Source organism: Dasypus novemcinctus, chromosome 3 (assembly GCF_030445035.2).
Source record: "Dasypus novemcinctus isolate mDasNov1 chromosome 3, mDasNov1.1.hap2, whole genome shotgun sequence".
NCBI classification, from domain to species: Eukaryota; Metazoa; Chordata; class Mammalia; order Cingulata; family Dasypodidae; genus Dasypus; species Dasypus novemcinctus.
In genome coordinates this window covers 163,262,667-163,287,452 of record NC_080675.1, presented here as the reverse complement: position 1 = coordinate 163,287,452, position 24,786 = coordinate 163,262,667, and the positions used below count along the sequence as shown (strand labels likewise).

The 24,786-nt window shown below is 38.1% G+C and overlaps 1 protein-coding gene across 5 annotated transcripts in view; it reads left to right on the top strand.

Annotated features, from left to right (window-relative positions):
• MCTP2 (multiple C2 and transmembrane domain containing 2) overlaps positions 1–24,786 on the top strand; it is a 258,051-nt gene that overhangs the window by 138,574 nt on the left and 94,691 nt on the right. For all 5 annotated transcript variants that reach the window (XM_071214337.1, XM_058294644.2, XM_071214338.1 and 2 more), the window contains 4 exons: positions 1,953–2,139; positions 4,492–4,585; positions 19,565–19,667; positions 21,046–21,148. In XM_071214337.1, coding sequence (XP_071070438.1) covers positions 1,953–2,139; positions 4,492–4,585; positions 19,565–19,667; positions 21,046–21,148 — 487 coding nt within the window. The remainder of the gene's footprint in view (positions 1–1,952; positions 2,140–4,491; positions 4,586–19,564; positions 19,668–21,045; positions 21,149–24,786) is intronic.

Below are 24,786 nucleotides of genomic sequence, written 5' to 3'. Positions count from 1 at the left end.
TGCATTGTTTTTGACCTCTCAAACATTATTAGCTGTCAGAGGTCTTGTCTCTAAATAACTTTTGGCTGTTTAAAACAAAACCACTGCCACCACAACAAAGTAAACATGCAAAGGACAAGGATAAATTGTCATTATTAATGGTATTTCAAAGAATGTGCCATAAGTTATTGTTAATTTGGGCTAATTAAAGTGACCACCAAAGAACTTTCTTATGAAATGTAAATAACAGCTGTGTTAGGTAAAAGTGTTTATAACAATGCAACGTAATGCTTAGTGATGAATTGTACTACTGCAATATTGGTTATAAATTTGTGAGTACTTAATTTTGTAGAAATGCCACAGTTAAAGCACCAGCGTTTGTTTTCTTTCCAAGCAAATTTAATTCCTCACTGACATCATTATATATGAAATAAAAATATTTTATAATTCTTTCTTTTTATAGAGTAGTAAACTAGTTTTAAAAGATTCCTTATTGCTACAGAATACATTTGTTTTCACTCACGTTTTGGAGGATTATTTGAAAAGTACCTCATTTGTAATCTGTCTCCAGTAGAGATACTTGATGAATTTATTACATGTGACACGTTGCTAACTGGGTCACTTTTGGTAATTCGAAAATAGAGAAATACACAAGTGTTCTTAATTTTATAGACACATATTAGTATGCACAATGTGCCTTTGATCCTGTAGGAAAAGCTAGTATAGACTTGTAGCTTGATGGAGTTTTCTTCTTTTTTGTTGCTGCTTGCATGCTTTCACTTAAATTCATTAAACTGGAATTTTTAACCTATATATCCAGGTTTCTGCTTTATGTAAGTTTACCTATTTCTAATCATCTGAATATACAAAATCCATTGTAGAGTTTAGAGTAAGAATCCATCCTTATCATGCATTGTTAAGAGGCAGTGCTACCATTCCCCCTCTCAAGTCTTGAATAATAACTGTATTCAATAACTATGGAGAGAAAATGAGAATAAATTAATTTGAAAGGAAAAAACCCATAACTTTACATCAAGGAACCACCCACCATTGCCCATTTCCTCCCCACTACAGCCTACCCCTGCTACTTCACCCACCTGGGTACAGAAACAGGTGTGTGGTCCAGGCAAACTCAGAGTTTTCCGTGGGAAAGCAAATATATGACCTAGCACCTCGGCCCACATTTTCCATGCTTGCTTCTGTATTTAAACGTATTATTTGAGGTTTTCAACATCCCAAGAACATTGGTTGTTAAGAGGCGGAAAACATGCAATTTATAGCAGATGGGTACAGCTTTCTCTGCCAGTGCTGCTGAAATGGGATCAATCAACAGCACTTCATGCTCCATTTGTCCAAAAGAAGCCCACCTAGGGGAACCCTGCGGAACTGCGCCTTGTTAGGAAAACACCTTAACACTTTTCCTTAAATAAAACTTGCCAGTTGGCATTATTCAGGGAGAAAATGATTTCTCCATTAGTGCGTGCACTCACTCTTGAATTTCTCGTCTTTTTTCTTCGTCGTCGTCTTTTATTTATTTATTTTGAACCACATCCTTTATTTTCTTTACTCATAAAGGGCACAGCCCAGAGAAGCCATAGAGAACGCTCATTAGTAAAGCTTAATGTTTGAAACTTTCTTCTTTCTCTTTTTTTAAAATCTCATTGTCTTTCTGCAGACCGTATTTGGCCAAGACCAGGGTCTCTTTTCATTTGCCATCCCCAGATGCTGCCTTCTTTTTTATTTCTTTACCTTGTCATCTCCTTAATTTTAGAGTGTGTTAGGTTGAGAGTGAATATTATGAGCCAGGGGAACAGCTGTAACCCTCACTGCCCTGTGGGGACACTCAGTAATAAACCAGAGCCCAGACCGAGTGAGGTTTCTGGGATGATGAAATAAAAATCAGTTGCTTTGGAGCTTCCACAGTGGCCTTGAGCTAATCACTTGTCTTTCTCTGATTTGTGAAAATACTCTAGGTGTAAAGTGGATATCGCGGCGCTCCCACTCAAGCAAGCCAACTGTTTAGAGCTGCCGCTGGAGAGCTGTCTGGGGACTTTGCTGATGCTGGTCACACTCACCCCCTGTGCAGGAGTCTCTGTCTCTGATCTGTGTGTCTGCCCCTTGGCAGACCCTGGTGAAAGAAAGCAGATTTCCCAGCGATATGTGAGTGCTTTGCCTGCTTCCACTGCTCCCAGCCCCACACCCACTCTTGAGTGGAAATAAAGTGTATGAACTGAAAAAACTGCCTAAGAAGACATCTTTGTCCAAAGTTTAATTGTGTATATCATCAAACAAGATATCAGACCCAGAGGTTAATGCATTAGTGAGTAGGTGGAATTAGACTAGAGTTTGCCTTGCTATTTTAAAAGGTACTTTGAACTTTTGCTTTTACAAAGTCTTCAGAGAAAATTGAAATCCGCAACTAAAGCAAACTCTTGTCCAGCATACCTACGTATGGGAATAGGGATTTTATCATAAATTCGCAAAAGTAACTTTTTTACCAACCACTAATGTTTGCAAAGTTATAGATATCTTTCTAGAACCTTTTAAGATCGAATGAGAAAGTGCTTGTGCTTTATAAAGCAAAGCACTAAATAGGCATGAAAGATTGTTGTTGTACACTACACTGCATGATAATAGCGGTACGTGATTTTTGCCTAAGTAGCTGCAGTGTGCTTAAAAGTCCACTCAGCATTTTAAAGTGGAATAGCTTTGTCCGCTTCATTTTTTTTTTTTAACTCCGGCTTCCTAGGTGCCTTTTTTTTTTTTGCATTCTTTTGTTATCCTCTCTTCTTTGTAAATCGATACATTTATTTTATTGCCACACGTTTTGACAAGTTTTAAGAAGGTGGCATGAAAATTAAGCAGAGATGAATCCCTGTTTAACGAGAATATCATTCTCTGCATAAATTTCAGTGCCTCCAGAATCCTTCACTCTGCAGGTGTATTGATTAACTGAATAATTCTTTATCTTTTGGAATATAAAAGATAGCCACACATCTCTTGTCAACACAGATGCTGTATGCAATGTTGGCATATTCTAAAGAAACCTTGCCAAACGTAACCATTCATATTTCCTCGGATGACTTTAAGTAAGCAAATGAAAATTCACTGGTGAAAAAGAAAACTTTCCCCAAACTTTCCCATGGATAAATTGCAAAACTTACCAAATGCATGAGGAGTTTTGTGTCTTTATGAGGTAACATTAGATAAGATCTCAGTGTCTGCTTTGAATCATGTCCCAGGATCTGAGAAGTGAATTGAAAAAAGAATGTTTCAAGAGGCTGTGATCAAAACGGAAATAGCGACTATTTCTTAGCTAGCAAGTTGGCCATGGTGGCACGTTAGAAGTGAACAGTGCTGTCTTCTGTGTTTGGGTATAAAAGAAAAGCCTCAGGTTTGTACTGTACCACTTTGTAGCAGTGCAAAGCCAAGCAAGTTACAGAGGCCCTGAATTTAATTTTTAGGTTGTATAAGACTAGATAAATTTTAAAGGAGCTTCTGCCTCTAAAATTCTTGAAGTATTTTATTTCAAATGTTTTCACCTTAGTTTGTAAACCTCAGCTTTTTCGGGTGAAAATAAGAGAAGCAGCTTTTGAAAGTACTTAGGACTCGTGCATAATTAGATTATGCATACCTTAACTATTTTTAAACTTTAGTTATTCAATTTGAAAGACCTAAGTAACAAGGCCTTTACTAGCCTTCCATAAATCCCAAGGGTCTGCTTATCACAGGCTGCTGGATGTCTGTTTTATGATGACAGAAACACTCTCTGAAAGTTGCAAACCAGCGTCTTTCTTGGTGGATGTGTTCTGGAGGCATGAGAAGAACGTTCATCTGCCTGTATCTCTTATGCACAATTTAAGTATGCTGAGTACACAAGCATCTGAATATTGTTAAATATGCTTAACAATTACCAGAAGATATTTATTCAAGCTTTGGCTCAAGCAAATTAAGATGAAAGGCAACATGGGTATAGGATGATAGATGCTCAATCTCTTATTTAATGAACTGGAAAAAACAGATCAGAACATTCACTTTATTTCCATCCCTACTCTTCTTCTAGTGGTAATAAATACCTGCTAAGTACTTGTCCAAGTTTGGACTTCTGGTATGCATAAAATCAGTACTGACTGGGTCAGAATAATGTTACCTTCTTAGGGTAATCCAAAAGATTCCAATAAAGAGAAAGGAGGAGGAAAAGGGAATGGATGTATTTCAACACACTTTATCCCAGTGCACTATCTGTGCTGCCACAAGGAAGTGGTGTTAAAAGTAGATTGCTGGTGCTTGTAACTTGTTTATTTTGAACTTATAGTTAATGATGTCTCAGCCACTTTTCTTTTAATCTGGCTACTGTGATTACTTAACTCTCCTGTTAAATAACATAATGCCCAAGAGTTTAATGAGAATGGTGAAGATAAATCTAGAATGTACTTCCTGTAGGATTTTAGGGCAATACATATTATATTGGAAAGTGATTTTCGTTTTTTGAACTCCTTTTCTCCCCCTCAGTGCTTGCAGAACTCCCTGAAAGATATGAAGGATGTCGGCATTTTACAAGTGAAGGTTTTAAAGGCAGTAGATCTCTTAGCAGCAGATTTCTCAGGTATAGAATATTTTCATTTTTTAATTAATGTTTATTTTTGTTGTAAATGATTTCCTCCCTTGCAGTGATCTCAGGGCAAAGCAAAATATCTTAAGAGTATGTGTAAAGCAATTGAGCTCTTTCAGTTGGAGAAGCAGAAGAAAAAAGGAGGCAGGGTGGAGCAGTTTTTTCACATAATGAACATTTTCCACAAAATTATTAGTTCACGTAGTTTAATTATACTCAGATAATCTACTAGTCCATTTAAGCTTCAAATATATTTGCAGATTATCCATGTCACCACTTCTTTATTCATTAAATTAATTTTCTGAAAAAGCTTTTCTGTTGTAACTCAAAAGACAGTTCCTCGCCTTTCCCCCTTATTCCCTTGCAGCACTCTATGATACAGACGTTTTATTGTCCTCGGTGTTGAGCATGTGGTTCATAAATCTGAGCATGAAAGCAGATATGGCTGGTGCCTCCCTGTACCAATAACCATTCCAGTTGCCATTGTCTTACACTGAGTTTCTCTTGGTGCTTCACTTTCTTGAACTTTTCGATGGAGCCTGGGACAGACAAGTTTTATGCTGACTCTGCTCCATTCGGGTAGACTGCTCCAGACATTCCAGCGTCTGATGGGCGACTCTCCACTTGTTGCCAAATTACCCTCTCGTGCTGACCAACAATTTAGATGCCTACGAGACAGCTGCTCTTTGCAAGTATGTTGATAAAAGCAAATAATATTACACAGTATGGTACTGAATGTTTTTATATCTCAAAATTTTAGAATGGGCTCTACTCCTTTACGTCCTCCCAACACAAAAACAGTCACATTCTATATGTAGAACTTCTTGGAAAGGAGTATTTTTAGTACTTGATAAAAAAAAGAGTATGGAACATACAAACTCAGTTAAAATAAGATTTCTTGCAAACCTCCGTCAAAAAATAAATTGATAGAAATGACTACATGATGAGCCCCCAAAATAAGGTGATCCCAAGTTGAAGGAAATGCCTGGTGAGCAGACCCCCAATTTTTTTTTTTTTTTTTTGCCGTCTAGAATATATATATTTTCAGAGTTTTTTGGTAAAATACCCAAATGATTGCTTTTAATATTCGTTAGTTTAGTTGCAAAGGTTTATAGTCTCACAATAATTTAGAAATATTCCTTTGTTTTTATTTATATTTTATGAGAACACTTTATTCAAACATTTCACTTGTCCTTGCCAATCACCTCCAAAGCATATTTAGAGTTATCTACCACAGTGTTCTGGAGCACATCATTTTTCCTTCCACCTGAGTGGTCAGACATAGCACTTCTGAATCCATGATCATTCCTGTCCCAGGAAATGCTGTCTCAAGCACCAGGAGCCCATTTGTACCTTAGGGAGCGTACTTTTAAAAATTCCTTGTGTCGATGCATCTTTTGTAATCTCCAGCCTTAATTGTAGTGCTTTAAAGGCTCCTTTTCAACTGCACCTGTATGTGGACCGTCTTTTACTCGTCCTTTTAGATGACACTCATAAAGCCTCACAAACTACTAGTATTTATTATCAAGGTTGTCTCAGGTCAGGGCAACTTACCCAAAGAATACATGGACTTGAAATAAAGTGAACGCAAGAGGAACCTTTTTGTAAAGACTGGAAGATAAGGCCAAACCCCTTTCCAAAAGAATAATGTTGGGGGAAAATGTTGTTTTCTTTATATTCAGGATATTCAGTAGATAGTTTGAGAAGACAAATATGCATAATGAAGGCGAAGACCAAAGGATTCCAGTAACAGAAAGCCATGGGTGGAATTCAAATAATGTGGTGAAGTTTGATGACATACCCTGGCGTTTTACTGCCACTCTATTATTGTGAGAAAATTATCACTCTTCAGAATAGAGGCAAAGAGACGTGTCATTAGCTAAACATGTCTTTAGATCATGCTGACCTTTTTTTGTTTGTTCTTAAATTTTTTATTTTTATTTGTATGGAAGCTTTGAATTATATCCATGTCACCTAACCAGATTTCACAGTTTATGTCCTTTATGGGTTGGCAGACTCTTGTGTGAAGTCTCAGTCTATTACCAACCAAGGCATTGCTTTAGGACAACAGAGTGAACTTAATTCAGAGGGTTGTAAAATAACATTTCTGTGTGAAAAAGGAAATGGGTTCAGTTTTCAATGAGATGACAATATGGATACGTGTGATTATATGTTTTAAATATGCCAGCATAATTTGAGTATGGATTGAAAGAGGCACCCATCTTTGCCAGTACTCAGAACATTTAAGAAATAAATCTCTACATATTTTTGTACCTCCTTAGTGAGCATTTTCTGGTCAGGCTTACTTTACAAAGGAATATAGCATTGCAGTTGCTCAGAGAATGAAATATTTGCCTGCTAGTGAAAAAGAAATGTATTTACTCTACATAGCCAAGGACATTCTCTAAAGAATAATGCTTATTTGGGTCTAATGCAAAAGGGAACTTTCCAAGGCTTCCATATTTTCTTTCATGAGAGTCTTTTTAAAAATTTCAAATGTTTTTTTTTTCCTGAGATACCAGGGCTGGGACTGAACCCTGAACTTCAATATGTGGGAAGCTGGCACTCAACCCTGAGCTACCTCAGCTCCTCTGTGGGATTTTGTGTGTGTGCGTGCGTGTGTGTTTTAATGGTCCAGGAACCAAACCTGGGACCTCCGAACTGGGAAGCAGGCACTCAACTGCCTGAGCCACACCTGCTCCCTAAGTGTTTCTTGAAAACAACACCAAAAGCCATAATAGTGATGCCACTAGTTGTTCTGCCTAAGATTCAGGGATCCTGCTGAAGTAAAGGTCCATGGGGCAGTTCTTGGAAGTTGTCAGGCAGGTTACAGCTTGTAGGTTTCAGGGCCATCCCTTATTAGAGGAAGAATGTGTTCCTTGGTCAACCCTATTGTCAATGCTTTGCAAATTTTAAAGTTTCTCCTTTATACTCCTTACAAGTAACAGTTCAAAAAGGAAAATATCAGTTATCCATTCCACTGTGACAAATTTAGAGGGATAGCCCTAATTAGTTATTATGATGATTATATAGATATTCATAAAGAAGAAATAAACTTTGAAATAATTGAATACTCTTATTAGTCTTTTAGTGCATGGATTAAAAATATACATAGATGAAAGTGATTTACCTTTTTTCATAAAAAATATGTTTTTATATAAAGGAAAATAGTGTTAACTTTTCAAATGTCTTAAACAATATTTATAATCTAAGTCTTTATTAAAAGATATTTATAAAAGATGAGAACTTTAATGTGTAATATATTAAAAAGATATATTTATTATTTCTCTAATTACTCATTAATTACATCAATGTGCTATTTAAATGTGTGATTAGAAACTATTTCCATATTCATATATTTTAATTTGTATATAGCTTGGTAATTTTTTAAGTTTCTGACATCATTTGTATATAAGAGATAGGCTTAAAATTTTTTTAAAAAAGGATCTGAAGTAATCCCTCTTCTCTTGCAGCCTGTCCCTCAGTCTTGGTGAGAGATATTTTAGTGTTCTCAATTCCACAGCCAACATTAGATGTGGATAGCCATAAGCAGTTTTCCTAATAGAGGAGCCTGTAAGATGTTTTTATTAAACAGTATGCTTGTGCCCAGCATAACCTAAAATCTTCTTTAAGTAAAAGGTTACCCAGTCTGATGTCATTACTTTCAGAGTAAACCAGGCCACAGCCTTGATTCATGAAACAGATGATAAATTATACTTGGAGTCTCAAGGTGAACATAGCTGTGTGTAATGTTTAATGTGACCAACATACTTCACCCCATTGCAACTAGCCTTGAAACTCAGCTGTTTTGAAACTCAGCTGTTTTAAGGAGAAAATAGCCCACATTCTTATTATTAAATGAGAGAGAGTAGCATCTATCCACAATAAAGGTCCTCAGGGAGAATTTTCTACTGTGCCCAAGGGCACATCAGATTTATGAATTAGTACTGCTGAAAAGAAATTCAGAGTTTGTCTCATAGAAGACAGGAAGATAACAATGTAGACAATGGGTTAATAGGAAAGTTGTTTAGAGAGCTGGAATATTTTCTGGTCAGGATTGTAGCTTATCTCAGTCTTGATGACAATGCTTATCTTATGTATGAGAGAGGTCAGCTGATGAAGAGTAGGAAATACGTGGAGTAGAATAGTGTGGAGAAGCTGCTGGGATTGCATCATGCATGGGTTAATCCAGCAGATCAGTATTGGGACTATGGTGGCCACCATTTGCATAATGCATATCCCAAAATTTAAAACCTAGTCATTAGCTTATCTCATGTTCTTAGAATTAAAATGTGGTTCTCATACTACTTGCTTCCCTATTGATTATGCTTTCTCTTTATTTTATTTATTTATTTTTAAAGAGTTATTTATTTATCTCTCCCCTTCCCCCCCACCCTGGTTGTCTGTTTTCTGTGTCTCTTTGCTGCATCTTCTTTGTCCGCTTCTGTTGTTGTCACCAGCACAGGAATCTGTGTTTCTTTTTGCTGCATCATCTTGTTGTGTCATTTCTCCGTGTGGGTGGTGCCATTCCTGGGCAGGCTGCACTTTCTTTGGTGCTGGGCGGCTCTCCTTACGGGGTGCACTCCTTGTGCATGGGGCTCACCTACGCAGGGACACCCCTGCATGGCACGGCACTCCTTGCGTGCATCAGCACTGCGCATGGGCCAGCTCCACACGGGTCAAGGAGGCCCGGGATTTGAACCACAGACCTCCCATGTGGTAGACAGATGCCCTAACTGCTGGGCCAAGTCCGCTTCCGTCTTTATTTTATTTTTTGGTAACATGTAATTATTCTCTCCCTGCTAATGAATCTTCCAATGGCAAGAGTGGTTATTCTTCATTTGCCCTCTGCTTTATTCTTCTACTCCTCAACCAGTTACCACTGCTAGGATTCTTCTGCCCCCTTAAGAATCCTAGTGTAAAACAGGGGAGATGGCAATTTAGATTTTTCTTTAACATTGTACCAACAGTAGCAAAAGATCAAGCAGAACAGCATTCTAAACTGAGCTCAATATAGGCTGTGGTACAAAATCATGTAATATAAGATAGTAAAGTATAATAATAAAATAGTATAGTATAATACTATGATTATAAGATAACGTATATATATGATGTAAATTATGTATAAGAATTTATAATATATATAACAGAAATAAAATAATAGGAATTATACAGTATAATATAGCATGTAGCACCTTCCCCTCTTAATCGTTCATGTTTCAAACATTCTGATAATCCATACACATGATCAGAAGAATCCGTATTTTATGATCTAAAGAATTATTGAGGAACAAAAATGGAAATATTTTATCTCACAGTTTTGAAGATATTTGCCCTCCAGAAGCCTCACGGGGATTTTAATTTCATCCTTGTGACTTTTTGGTACTTTTTACCATGTAAATATACCCATCGAATCCAGAAAATTTTCAAATGGATCTCAGTACTCTTAACATTTAAGCAGTAAGGCTCTCTCTTAGAACTTTCTCCTTTTTCAAAGCTGTTAAATAAGACAACAGTCAAATTAACACATATCTTTCCTTACTAAGGAAAATAAAAATACATTTAATTCCAGAACCCCTGTTTCTTTTCAAGGATCGCAGTACAGCTTTCCCAACATTTTAGGGTTTTTTGTTTGTTTGTTTTGTTTTTTGTTTTTCTCAGCATAAGGTGAGTTAGCTTGGTGGTAGACCCAGTTATCCTCAAGGGTCAGTTAGTACCTTCTGTATACCAGGCACACCTTCGGGAGCATATGATCGGCAAGAATGTGCTTCTGTCTTCTTTTACTTCATCTTTCTTCCTTTACTGAAGAATACCTGATGCTGGGGGTAGCTTGTACCATTGCAGTGAGTAAGGTCTTGCTCAAAGTCAAAGGCTGGTATTTCAAGTTCACTGGTTTCTTGGTTATGCCATTAGAAGGAACTTTTGATCTCCCAATTTGGTGGCAAAGTAGTCCATTCATTTACTAATTACAGGAGCCCTTTACATGAGCCTGCAGTAAATCAATGTTAAGTCCATTACTTAGGCATTGAAGATGAAAATTTGTACCCATTGTTAGTCCTTTATTCTTACAGTAGCATCCTCTTATTTTAAACCTTGTATTCATATTATGACAAAGGTGCATTTAGAAGCATAGAGCCATGATTGAACCTTTTCCAACACATTCTGGCCTTGAGTCTACTTCTTCATGGATATTTTGAGGGTTAAATTGAAACCTAAATGAACATATCTGATACATGTAAACGAATGCTTATTTTCTTTCTTTATTTTTCTTTCTTTATTTGAAGATGACATGTTTATTTGAAAGCATCATGTTTGCATTACATTTGGACATCCCCCCAAAGGCTCACACTTTTTTGATTTTTTTTTTTGTTGCTGCCCCAGGAGTTTTATTTTTTAAAATTAATTTTATTTTTTAATTATCTTTTTTTAAAGTTAATAGATCACACAAAATTCCCTTTATTAAATTAGCCTAATTTTACTTGAGGGTAGTTAATATGTGGAATTTCAGAAGTTATTGCCTTTTTGATTTTTTGCTCTCTCATTTTAGGTAATGTTGAAAATATAAACATTGTTAATCACTTTTACCTTGCCAAATACTTTTGAAAACCTACATTTACCACAGTGAGATAAAATAATTTTTCTGGTTTTATTCCCTGCTAAAAGTTATGGGAAAAATAGTATGCTTCATGGTAGGGAGATTATCATACTAAATTAGTTTTGGGCTTGCATTTCATGTTTTGATAAGCTGGATAATAGTTTTATCAATATGCAATACCTTTATGGCCACATTAATTTGTTTTCTTATGTATAAATTGATACTCTCAGAAACCGTTGACCCAAATATTCCATCTAGACCACATGTTGTAGATTAGGAATGTCCCTGTTATATGCTCTAATATTGACTATTCAATACTTTCTGTAAACTACAACAGTGGATATAAGCTTTTTTTAATTTAAAAAATTTTTAATTTTTCCCCTCCCACCCCATTGCTCTCTGTGTCCATTCGCTGTGTGTTCTTCTGTGTCCGCTTGTATTCTCACCAGGCGGCCCTGAGGATCTGTGTCTCTTTGTTGCGTCATCTTGCTCCATCAACTCTGTGTGTGTGTGGCACCACTCCTGGGTGGGCTGCGGTTTCACACAGGGTGGCTCTCCTTGCGCAGGGGCCACTCCTTGCACGGGAGCACCCTTATGTGGGGGCACCCTTAATGGGGGCATCCCTGCATGGGCTGGCACTCCTTGCATGCAGCAGCACTGCACGTGGGCCAACTCACCACATGAGCCAGGAGGCCCTGGGTATTGAACCCTTGGACCTCCTAAATGGTAGGCAGACTCTGTTTTGAGCCAAATCCACTTCCCAGCTATAAGCTTTTTGTGGTTGTTATTTTGTTTCTGTTTGTCTTGATACCAAAGGATATTTGTATCAGAAGAGGAATAGTACTGCTATTAGTACTATTAATAGTAATTCCAGTTATTGTTCACTGAAATTTGAAACCACATGCCTATTTTCTGGTTTGTTTTCATTGTTTTCTGACTCTTAAAACTGTATCCATAGTAATATCTCTGCTCTTAAAAATGCCCTAATTTCAAAGGAATGTGTATAATTTATAGTTTCTAGAAAGCTCAGCATTAGCGACTGAATGCTTTCAATTTTCATGAGAATCTCATGGCTAGCTGAGCCCAAATCAAGATTAACTTTTTTTTTTTTTAAACACACTCAGAACTATATAAATCTACCTTTGACAGTCTGTGTGGTTTAACTGTGTGCCAAAGAAAATGGACTCCAGTCAATGTACAGTTTAGGAGAATACAGAAGATTTTACGGCTTGAACATTTAATGGGCCCATGAGAATGAATAAATTAGCAAAGGAATCTCTCCCATCTTATTGGATGGGCTCTTAGTTCTCAGTAGGTAACATCTTAATTTATTCAACAAGTATTCCTCTTCCCTGTGAGACCCTATGCTAAAAATAGGGTCCTGCCCTCACATTAAGTAACTAGTTAAACCAGTAGCTCTCTAATTACAATTATATTGCCTAGGTCATGAATAGGACACCTGGCTGTTGTTCCTGCAAGAAGTGGTATTTTATCTGAGATGTCATCTTAAGGAGTTAGCTCAGCAGAGATGAGGGAAAAACATTTTTCAATAAGGGAACAGCATGCTCAGAGGCCTTCAGTGCTTTTCCAAGGGTATGGAAGAAAGCAAGTGAAACTGGAGACCAGAGAACAAGGGGCCCCTGATGGAAGTGGAAGCACATGTTTTAAATGGGACCAGGAATTTATAGGCCAGGTTAAGGAATTTGGGGAACTATTAAAATAAGGGAGTTCCATGATCTGATATGAATGTACAAAAATTTCTTCTGGTGACTATGAGGAGCAAGGATTTTGAGGGGATGTTAGGCAAGTTTGGTAGGTGATTGTGGCCTCTGGAACCAGAGTCATGGCACGGGAGTGATGTTAGAAGAAGGAAAATTCTCATGTTATAGTTCACATTGGTTCTAGGCTTATGTTAGAAGGTTAGAACATCAGAAATGTGGTAAAGCAACATTTGAGCAAAATTGAGTTCTTCTCTTCCTTATCTTTCTTACAGTCCTGATAGACAGTCTGGGTGTCTATCACAGTGAAGAGGTCCCTGCCCACATGATGCCTTAGAGGCCATTCTTGGTCCAAGGGAAGCCTGTGACCCACCTGGTGAGACAGGACATTCAAGAAGAGTTAGACCCAGAAAGACAAAGACCACTTTCTCTTGTTATAAAATCACTCTCAACACTGAGCACACAACCTTTTCCATATCGGTGGGGAGATCATCAAGTATTTGTTGAACAAATGAGTAGGTACATCATACAATGGGGCATCATAATACCCAGGCTAAAAATCACAGGAGTTTGGGAGCTCCCTGGAATGGGAAAGTTGCTATGGAAATTTCCATGAAGAAGACCTTTCTTGAACTGGGCTGGGGGATTAGTTGGCATTTATATTACTGGAAGGCACCAGCGTTGGGAGAACACTACAGGGAGAGACCATTGCACCAGATAGCAAATAAGAAGCATGAATGAGCCCTATCCCATTGTGCTCAAGAGAGGATTGGACAGCCTGGTGAGGATAGGGGTGGGGGAAAGGCACTCCAGCCTTGCAAAAAGGGTTGTCAATCAGGATGGATTGGGGGTGGGGGGCAGACTATAGTTTGAAAGTATAGATGGATTGTGAAATGGAGAATACAGAATTCCAGCATGAGCAATTAGAAAGTATTCCAGTATGCAGTAACAAGGTTTATAAGCAGATGGTTGGAAATAAGACATAAAGGCAGAGTTTTAGGAAGTGAGTTTGGCATGGCTCTGCTGGCCTCCTACCTTCCCAGCCTCTCTGAGCTATAATGCTCCACACTTATCTTCAGGAATGATCTGCCTCCAGGAATCCTTTCTTCCAGTCCTGCCCCATGTGCTGACAGGCTATGGTGGCTCCTGACTGCTGGCTAAGTAAAGTGACATGGAACCAAATGAAAACTTTTGGTCACGGCCTTCAAGTCTGTGAGTCAGTCTGTCTGTTCACCCTCATCTCTAATTACAAGAGATGTAATTAGACTCCTACCCACTTCCTGTTTTTATATATTTTTACCTACCTAATAAATATAAGGCTCTGAACTATCCTCATCTCCTCAAGAAGAACCCATTCCTGCTGGCCAAACCACTCCCCTTCCAAACCTTAAGAGTCACCTCCACTGTGAAATGTTTCTGAACTTCTCCCTAGCAAATTAAATTTCTCTGAATATAATTTCCTCATCTACAAAGTACATGTGCAATGTCTTGTTCATGAATTTGACATAAAGATTTGCAGGAGACTTTGCATGAAGCGTGGTGTTTTTCACAGAGTGCAGGGGGTTGGGAGGAACTTGTCTCCTGGTCAACCCCACCACGGGGAGCCAGGAATTTCCCAGCTGCCCTCTCACTGGGCTACCTAGCAGTCTCCATAGGGGATGACAGGCGCCTCTCCACATTGGGTGTGCCTGTATCAGACACCTTAAATGTTATACACAGGTTAAATGTGAAACAAATATACAGGTAATAATCTAAAAGGTGTTAGGGCTTTAGAGAATAAGAGATAAGAGATGGAAACAACTCAGTCCCTGTGGGGGTGAGTATGAGGAAAGTTTTCACTGAAAAGGTGACACTTATAGAATAGCTGACATATCATGAGAGTTCTTTGAGGTGTCATCTCAGTGGTCTTCGTGTATCAGTGCCTGTGGTTCATGGCTAAGAACAGAGTGGGTGCTTGACAAATATTTGTCAATGGACACCTCAATTACTTGTCTCTCAACTACTGTAACTGATTAAAAAAAAAAAAGGTAAAACTTTTAAAATGAAAAGCTCCTATTTGCCATTCAAGGAATATGCGTATTTTAAAGTGGTATTGGAAAACAGTGAAAGCAGTGGAATGCAAGCAGCTGAAACATCAATGAATGGCCAACAATGTAACTGTAGATGTTGGTTCTATCTGCAAAACATGTGGACCAAAGATGGAAGTACAGACCCGAGCATATATATGCAATCTGCATGGTGTTCTTTCTCAGTGCCATGGGGGAGCTTTTGGACATTTCATTTATTAAGGGAGACAGTTTTTATCCCAGATAACAATATTTGATATTTAAACTTTATTGGAAGTCTCTGTGTATCTGGAACCTTTTAAAAGGGAAAGAAGCGAACCCATAAAGGCTATGTAAATTCCTCTACGAATGTTTTTAATGCCTTTGTTTCTTCTCCCTGCCTGTTTATACCATGATATTAATAAATGTAGCATTTTAATGAGCTTTGACTGAATTATCTTCAGAGAGTTGGTGCAGGGTGTTCCTTAGAGGCCTGTAACTGAAGTTCCCAGTTTCTGGCGGGAAGTCTGCTCCTCATTAGCTGGACAGCAAGAGCATGCTTGCTCCAGAGTGCTGGAGCTGGAATGCCAGCCCACCTGTGCCTGTGTGGGACCAGCGCGACGCGGTCCTGCTGTGTGCAGGAACTCCTGGGCTTTCATTAAAAGTGTCAGATGGCTTCCCCCGAGCTCATGCTGATGGGATGTCATGTCAGAATCTCTGGAGGAGCGGCGCTGACACCTACTAATAGTCTGACAAACGGCTAAGTGGCTGTTTCAGCTTGGGTTGAGGAATCAAGCATGTGGTATACCTGAGCGCTGAGCCGGGAGCTCTGTTCTCCTTTATGCATTCTACTTTGGAAGACTTCTTCCTAAACCTTACCCCGGCAGCCCCCCAAATAAAAACACCAACCAAGGAAACCACATTCCTGGAGTTAAACTGTTTTCAAGTTAACAAAACTAAGACTTTTTGCCTACTCAGATGGATTTTTGTGTTGGTATGTCTTGGGCTGTTCAGCATCTGAAGCCTCTTCTGTGTTTTGTGTGGTCCCCACTGCCTCTTTTGGAGATGGGGCTCAGAGCCTGCTTTTAGCCACAGAAGCTATTAAGGTACTCCCTGTCTGCATCTTGGCAGTTAGGGCCTGGGTGCTTGCTAGGCAGGGGCCATCAGATGCTTCCCCTAAGACCTTTGTATCTTCTTCAAGTCAGGCGAAGAAGCAGGAGTGGAGGAAGCAGCAACACACTAGGGTCCAGAGACTTAAGTGCCTGTGGGACCAGTGTACAGGGGAGGCAGAGTCTGTGCCACACCTCCTGGGGTGGGATACTTGCTGTGGTTCTTGGGCTTAAGTATTCCTAAGTATTTGGTTTCTAGGGATTTTTCAAGCTTGATTTTCTAGCCTTTGCAACAATTTTGAGAGTTGTTTGATATTGTTTCAATAAATTCTCTTTCTCTTTAATTTAGGCAGAGACCATTTCCATAGATTGCAATTAACAACCTTGACTCACTCATCTATATCCATGGCTTGATCACTGTCCACTGCTAACTGACATAATAACATGGCCTTAAAGCCTCAGGCCAGACAGCTAAGAGTCTGGGCCACTACTTAGTTGAATGAACTCTCCTGTTTCATTTATACTGACCCTTAAACATGCCTCTTCTCTTTTTTAAAAATAGAATCTTTGTGCAGGCTCCTGTACATATCAGTCTCTCTCAAGGACCTCAGAGGTCCTGGTATTGAAATGAATTAGATGTAGGCCAGTGGCCTGAATGGTAGGCAAGACGGTCAAGAGGTTGAGCACTTTCTGCATTTGGCCCTGTCCTGAGATGCCTGGGGCATTTGTTGAAATAGCATCTGTCCTAATCCCGCAATTAATTTAGCACACCTTGCTTCGTAAAGTGAAAGTGTGCTTTGGAGGCAGGCAGTAGGTTAAAAATTCTGTATGGATATTATGGAGCCATCATTTCTTCCCTGACAGTTTGAACTCCAGGTCCTTCTGTCAAAGTGATGAGAAGTTTTCCTGGCTACATCTCTGGGTCCAGCTTTGGATTTCGGGTTTCCTCACCTCTTTTTTTCCTTTTATTCTTTTTTGAGAATGTAGAAGATAGGGTGGAAGAAGACGAAGAGGTGACGTGGAGACCCACATACTAACCAACAAATTATTAAACTCCCATCCAGAGGATTCCTGCTGTGTTCTCACATAGAGGGGCAAGAATCTCTAGAGGACATAGACAGTGCCTAATTAAAAAAAACAAAAAAAACAGATTAATATGTCAAACCTTAGATATTAATGCTTGTACTTATGAACATTATTCTCATAAAATTGAAGCTTAGCCTAATAATAACTATTGCCTAAGACTCACCCCATGAAAACCTCCTTGCTACTCAAATGTAGCCTCTTTAAGTGAAACTTAGCAAATAAACTCACTACCTTTCCACCAGTATGGGACATGCCTCCTGGGGATGATCTTCCCTGGCACTGAAGGATTAATACCAAGTGCCTTTAAAAAATGAATAAATAAAAAAAAAGAAGAAGAAATTAAATGATCAAGAAGTCTGAATTTGTAAATTAAATCCAGGATTGATTTTATTTGATAGGTTTAGCCAGACTGGTGGTTCCTGAACTCCCCAACCACTTTTATTTCTCATGATATGTAAAAGAGGACAATCTTCTGGATAAGAGAAAGCCAATTTAAAATAAACTGGTAGCTGTTAATCTCTTTCAATGTTCAAAAATATATTTGTCATGTTGACATAAACTGCCCCTAAAACTACAGAAATCACTTCGATCAAAAGCCTTATTTGTAGATATGCATTTGATAACATTAAATTTTATCTTCTGGAAAAAAAAACAAAACAACAACCAAGTGCCAACCAGTTATGCATTTGGAAAAAGACCTTGACCAGAAAGTGGAAACATTAAATACAAAAGAGTTTTTATGACTAAGAGATTTCAAAGTAAGTCAGGAGGTTATTCCAGAGTTTATGCTAATGCACATCTCAGGCAGAGCTCACTAATTGCCACAGTAAATAAAACCTCAAATAGAGGTGCGCCCGAGGACGGACGCTAGAGACATCCAGATACTATAAGTAGGGCAGATAACCCCATGAAATCAGCACCCTGTCAGTGGGCCTTACCTTGGCATAAATAATAATCTATTTCCCCAATGTAACAGAGTTAGACTCATTTATAATTTCCCTATATGTGATTCTTCTACCCTTTAATTTGAATCTATGATTAGCACTTTACCCATTAAATATATGTCCCAGAGCCTTAAATCTATCATCTGTTCATATGCTGGTTGAGCCCTAAATCTCAACAGAATTGGGGCCAACTCCTATCCTCCAGTTCATCAGACTCACTGAGGATAACTAACAAGATGATGATGTATAACCCCCATCCCTTAAAACAAAGAGTATTCAAAATTACAAGCAAAACAGTTCTTTCCATTTGGCTCATAAGATTTAAGTCCCCTCTCATTCTAAAGAAAAATCCCCAAATCCTCAAGTTTAAGGAATGAATAAACATAAGTGTGGAATGCAACCATGGACCAAAGTAGACATTATTATTGTAGTAATGGAAGAACATGTAACATTGCTATAAAGATAGTGATTACCAGAGGTTCTAGGGGTTGGGTGGGAAGAATAGGTGGAACATAGGGCATTTTTAGGGCATTGGAATTGTTCTGCATGATACGGCAGTGGTGATTATAGGCCATTATACATTTTGTCAAATCAAAACCTGTAAAACTGTATGGCGCAAAGTGTAAACCATCATATAACCATAATTGGTTAGTGGCAGTACTTCAATATTTGTTCTTCTGTTGTAACAAATGTAACACTAATGTAAGATGTTATTAATAGGGGAACATGCTGGAGGATAGGGGATATGGGAATCCCTTATACTTTCCATGTAACTTTTCTGTAATCTAAAACTTCTTTAAAAATAAAGTTTACTATATGAAGAAGAAAAAAAACTTCTGAACTTACTTTATACTCTTAGTTATACTCTTGCATTTTTAAGAACACCCAAAATATAACTCAGGTGTTCACAAAAAGAACTAAGCATTTAAATATAATGTATGCTTGTGGCTGTTCTCTGGGGAGCGTAGCTTTAACTTCTATGTAGCCATTCTTGCATTTTCCCCTCACTTCTCTCACAGCCATATGGAAGCCTATAAGTTATTAAAGGCTTATAGTTTTAGGAAAGCAACGATCCATGTATCTATGTTTGGCTTAAGGAGAATTTGGACAAGAAACCAAAGCGCTTCATTTTGAAAACAAAATGCCGAAGAAGACTCCCTCTCAGATGCCAATCAATGCCTACTCCCATGAAACCCACTGGAAGGTCATTGGCTTTCAAGGCTACATCTCCCTTAGTGTATCAGTCTCAATCCATGAAGTACGTTAAGTATAATGTCCCAACACCTGGAAGCCCTGCTCATTGCTGGAATGCCTGTACAAGACCTCTGCATGGCTTGCTGCAGTAAGAGGCTCACCTTTGCTCTTTTAGCAGTCACACTTTTGTCATTACCAGGGTGCCCTGATTTCTGTTCACTTTGCCTCTGACAACTTTTTAAATTTACTTGTCTTTGAATAACATCTGTATTCTCTTTCCAGGGAAGAGTGATCCTTTTTGCTTGTTGGAATTAGGCAACGACCGACTTCAGACGCATACGATTTACAAAAACCTCAACCCTGAATGGAACAAAGTTTTTACATTGTAAGTGTTTTTACTCTCCTGAATACTGAGGAGTGGCTTTAACTTAGAGAGCAATTATTCCTGATATGTTTAGGGCAGACTAGGGTGCTTGAATGGAACTTTCTGTCCATTTTTATGTGCAAAGAGTGAATTTTATTGTTTTTTCCCTTCTGAAAACCTTTTATCCTTTCATTTTATATAGTATAGTGTTAATAATAGAAGAGACCATTCTGAACTGCAAGTGAGTGTTACAAGAGGCATTTATAAAGCATATCTTTTAGTGGTTAAATTAATCTGTGAGTAGATGGAGGCCGCCATATATCCAGACTAATTCCTTCCTGGGTTAGGGAAAATTGCAAAAGGAAACCTGCCTTAAATTCAAGGAGGCTATATGTTATGTACTGTTTTAATGCCTGAAGGCTTATATTCTGTTAGTCTTGAAAATGCAGATTATCTGGGAATCCTCAAAGACTCCCAAAGGCTCCTTGAACTCCAGTTTATTTCAGTGGCCCGATGCCCTGCCCACTCTTTTGAATCCAGGAATTTAAGAGGCTGGATATATTTATGTTTCCAAGTTTGCTTTAAATTTGGAAGCTGTGTCAAATTGGGTGAAATGGAAGTACACTACGCTCACAAAGCTGAAGAAACTTTCTGTGCTTATAAGTGAAAGAATAAAGTTCATTTGGAGTACTGTTGATGGTATTAATAGAAGGTTCTCAAGAATCTATGAGAAGTGGTTTTATTTTGCTAGGCAGGTCCACAAATTACCAGAGGACAAGATTCTCTTGTTTGCCCAATGCCTTGCCAATGACCATGGCTCCATTTTTCATTGTACTGTATCTCATGTTTGGCTTCTGATCAATATAAAAAATGTTTCTAAATAGGCATGGGATTTTTAGCATGTTTCAATATACTAAATTATGTTTAAACAATAAGAGACTGTCTGTGTCTTTCAGCAAATGGCAATTTTCACCACCCTTTTTTAAAGAGGGAATTTTTCCTTAATTCTAAGTAAAGAAAATATTATTTTACCCTTTTAATTTGGAAGCTACTTTGAAATCACTTTCCTTTTACCATCCTCATCCAGTCTACCTTCACCGCTTTTCTTTTTCTTCATCCTATTTCTGCTTCTTTAATTGCTCTACCCTTGAGTGTATGACACAGAAAATGTCATAGTAAAAAGTTGACTTCTTTTTTCACATGGATGTCTGAATATTCTATGATGGAAGGTTTGGGAATACAGTCAGTTTGATTTAATTTTTGGAATTTAATTAAATGATAGTTTAATACTCTAAGGACATACAGACTTAATTAGTGAAACAGTGTTTTCAGGTTCTTCCCAGAACAGACTTCATGGGTGTGTTTTTGTGTTTAACACATGATATGTTTCTTGTCTTAGTCCCATTAAAGATATCCATGATGTTTTGGAAGTGACAGTGTTTGATGAAGATGGTGATAAACCCCCTGATTTTCTGGGAAAAGTTGCCATTCCCTTGCTGTCCGTAAGTTACCTTTGTTAATTTGTGAGTCATTTTACAGTTGATGAGTTTCTTCCATCTAGCATTGTTTTATCTTTGTCAGTCTGGGGGGAAAAATCTTCCCAGCTCTAGCAGGAAACAACTGTTTTATTCCCTATCCTTATCCAATATTTCCAGTAGTTTCAGATATAAAGAAACAGAATTTTCTATGTGTCAGTCTAATACTGATTTAACCAACAAAAACTCTTTGACCAGTCTTTCAATTCACACTTAATCTTTCTGTCTTAAGATGGATGTTTCTGTTTGGTTTCAAGGAATATGTATTGATGACTGTTTTCCATTTATTAATGAAAATACAACATGCATTTCTTTATGCACCTTACACTATATTTTTTTCCAAATAGTCATTGTCTATAACTGCATATTTGTTTTCAATATGATGAAAGAACATTTTTCCCAAAGTTCTGTTTATCTTTTTATTAGTCATGTTGCTTTCAGCCTCAGAAAATTCTCTGTGGAAGCAAGTAGTGAATCAGAGAAGTAGTGAATCAGCAATCCAGTTAGAAGAGGACACATCAGAATCAATCGAAAGGAGCTGAATAAAATGATACCTTATAAAAGTCTGAGGAGAAAGCCTCAAATAATGTCTTTTTAGGGGAAAGATGAAAGCTATTAATTGGAAACTAATGTTATACCAAATATACTCTTTCAAAGAGAAAATTTTAGTGTTTCATCCAACTATTATATGATTTGTTGTGTAGTCATTATGGCCCTTATCAGTCAATGAGGCTTTATCTATTTCTTCCTAAAGACATATTTTTTTCCAAAGCTCTTAGGGCATTTTCATGGACAGAGCAGTCTGTAATTTAACCATGCGATTAGACCAGCTCACATGATGTTTACAGAGGCGAAAATGCTGCACCTCTTAATATCTCGTCTTCTGTTTTTAATCACTTTGTTAATTTCTCCCCAAGTTCTCATATCCCTGATGTTACTAGAAGAGAGTGGCTGGAGCATCTGCTCTCTCATAGAGCTGGCTCTTGCCAAATGCTCTGAGACATCAGCGGCAGGCCGCACAGGCTCTCAGAGAGGGGATGGTAATTTGGGATTTCCTCCTCTTTTTTATTGCAACTTGTGTCAGTTATTCTTGAAAGAATACACATAACACGAATTCTGAAGGGACTGGAAATAAAGGCTCTGCTTTATAATTCATTGTCATCTTTTTCTTTCACTCTTGCTTTTTTTAAAATTTTAACTTTTTGATGCTTCTCTTGTTTTTATTGATAAATGAATTCTTTAGTAGCATATTTTATTTTATTGCTTGCTGCACACTTCTTGGTATCCTTTTAAAACTCCTTCTGTTTTGCTTATCAAAGTTTTGTGTATTTGCCAATAGTTGGCTCTTTCTTCCTCCCTGCTTCCCTCCCTCCTTGTTCCTGATGTATAATGTCTATGTGCTGTTGAGCTAGATCTAAGAAAATTTAACCTCCAGCTAAATCAGGTTTCCCAACCTCACCACTATTGACATTTGGGGCCAGAAAATTCTTTTTTTTTTTTTTTTTTTAATGAGGTACCAGAGATTGAAAGCAACCAAATGAGCAACCAAATGCTCAACCAAATGAGCTACACCCCAAGAAAATTCTCTTATAGGGAGTTGTCCCAAGCACTGAAGCATGTTTAACAGCATCCTTGACCTCTACTCACTTAATGCCAATAGCACCCACCACCAGCCCCCACTGTTGTAACAACCAAAAATGTCTTCAGATGTTCCCAAATGGCCTGTCCAGAGCAAAATCAGTCCAAGTGGAGCATCACTGAGCTAAATTAATTCAGTTTTCAAAACAGACCCTTAAAATACTGGGTAGATTTAATTGTAAAAGACCAAATTTAAGTGCAAACAGCTCCCACATCTTAACTCTTTTCAGGTTAGGAGCTGCCCATGAACTGTTGTTTCATTGTTAGGCAAATATTTATTGAGTGTCCATTTTGTGCCCAATCCCATTTTAAGGGATGATGCTCTAAAGTTGTCCACAGTGAGGCTTGCTTCTCCTTTGGAGATTATATTATAATAGCAGGAGACAATGTACAAACCAAATAACTGCCGTGAACAGTATGTTGGACGATGTAAAATGCTGTGGAGAAAAAGAAATCAGGGAAAGGGGGCACCAAGAATATGTGTGTTGGGGGGGAGCAGTATTCCATAGGGTGGGCAGAGAGGGCCTTATGAAAAAGGGGAATTTGAGGGAAAACTTAAGGAGGTAAGAGAGAGAAGCATGTGGATATTTGGGAAAACTCTTCTGGGCAGGAAGTCTAGTTCAAAGACTTTGAGACAGGACCTTGACTGTAGAATTCCAGAAAGAGCAGGGATATCTGTATGAATGAATGGATTGAGCTAGGTGGAAGAATAGCAGGAGCTGGGACAAGAAAGTAAGCTGGGATGAGGTAGAGCAGATAGAAGAGGCTGGAGAACTTTGAAAGCCTAAAAGTTTGAAGACTGACATTTCCTCAGAAGGAGATGGGAAACCACTGGGAGGTTTCAAGCCAAAGAGTTCTTGGTATGGTTAACGCTTTGTGTTTCTAATATGAAAGGGCTGTGGCACCTCTGAAAAACTTGGAAAGACAGCTTGGCCCACAGCCATACTATCCTGTTGGAGCAAATGGAGCTAAGGGACTTTGCCTGCTGTTGTTCAGTGTGACTGTCTTCATTTCAGATTCATTTCTGCTTCCTTGACCAATAAATTGGGAAATTGATCAAGTCTTCCAGTGGCTCTTGGGTGGGTTCTTCCTGACAATCCAAAGCATGCACTCCCAAAGTGAACTGATTGCACACCTAAATGTAGATATAAATATGATAACCCTCATTATCTGTAACAGGCAAATTCTTTTGTATTGCTCATTCTCTTTTCAAATAATTCTAACTTGTGGCTAGGAGGATATGTTTTAAAATCTGTTTATTTAGATCAAGTTTTTTCTTTCTTTTTTTTTAGTTAGTATCTATTGAATGATGCTTAATTAGCAAAACCTGTGCTGTGCCCTTAATAGGTCAAATAGATGATTCTAGATATGATATAATAAGACATGTTTTATTATAATGCCCATTTACATATGAGGGAACTGAGGCAGGGAAAGGATCCTAAAATTGAAAAGCATAGAAGAAGGATTTATTGTTAAGCAGTCTCACAATGGAGCCTGAGCCCCTACACTAGGTTAAACTATTAAATGTCATTACAAAAGCAATGTTCAAGAGTCTGTTTTGCATGTATGTGTGTGTGTGGATCCACTGTGCTATATGTGGTGGGGAGTGGCTGGGTGGGTAACAGTTGAAGAGCTGCATTGTGGGGATTATTCTATGGAATGAGCCCCCGAGGCCTGAAATATTAAGTGTCATTTGAAAGGCAAGAGAATGGGAGGTGAAGAGACTGAATTCATGGTAGGAAGACTTTAGGGAACAGGACATTTGAGCTGGGTCAGGAAGGATATATATTTTTTTAACATTTTATTTTGAAATACTTTCAAACTTACAGGACAGTTATAAAAATAATACAGAGCTCCAACATGTCCCTGGCCCCCCAGATACCCATGTCTACCAATTTTAACATTTTCCCATATTTTTAATAAGTTTTTTTGTCTACCTACCTACCTACCTTCCTACCTGTCAACCC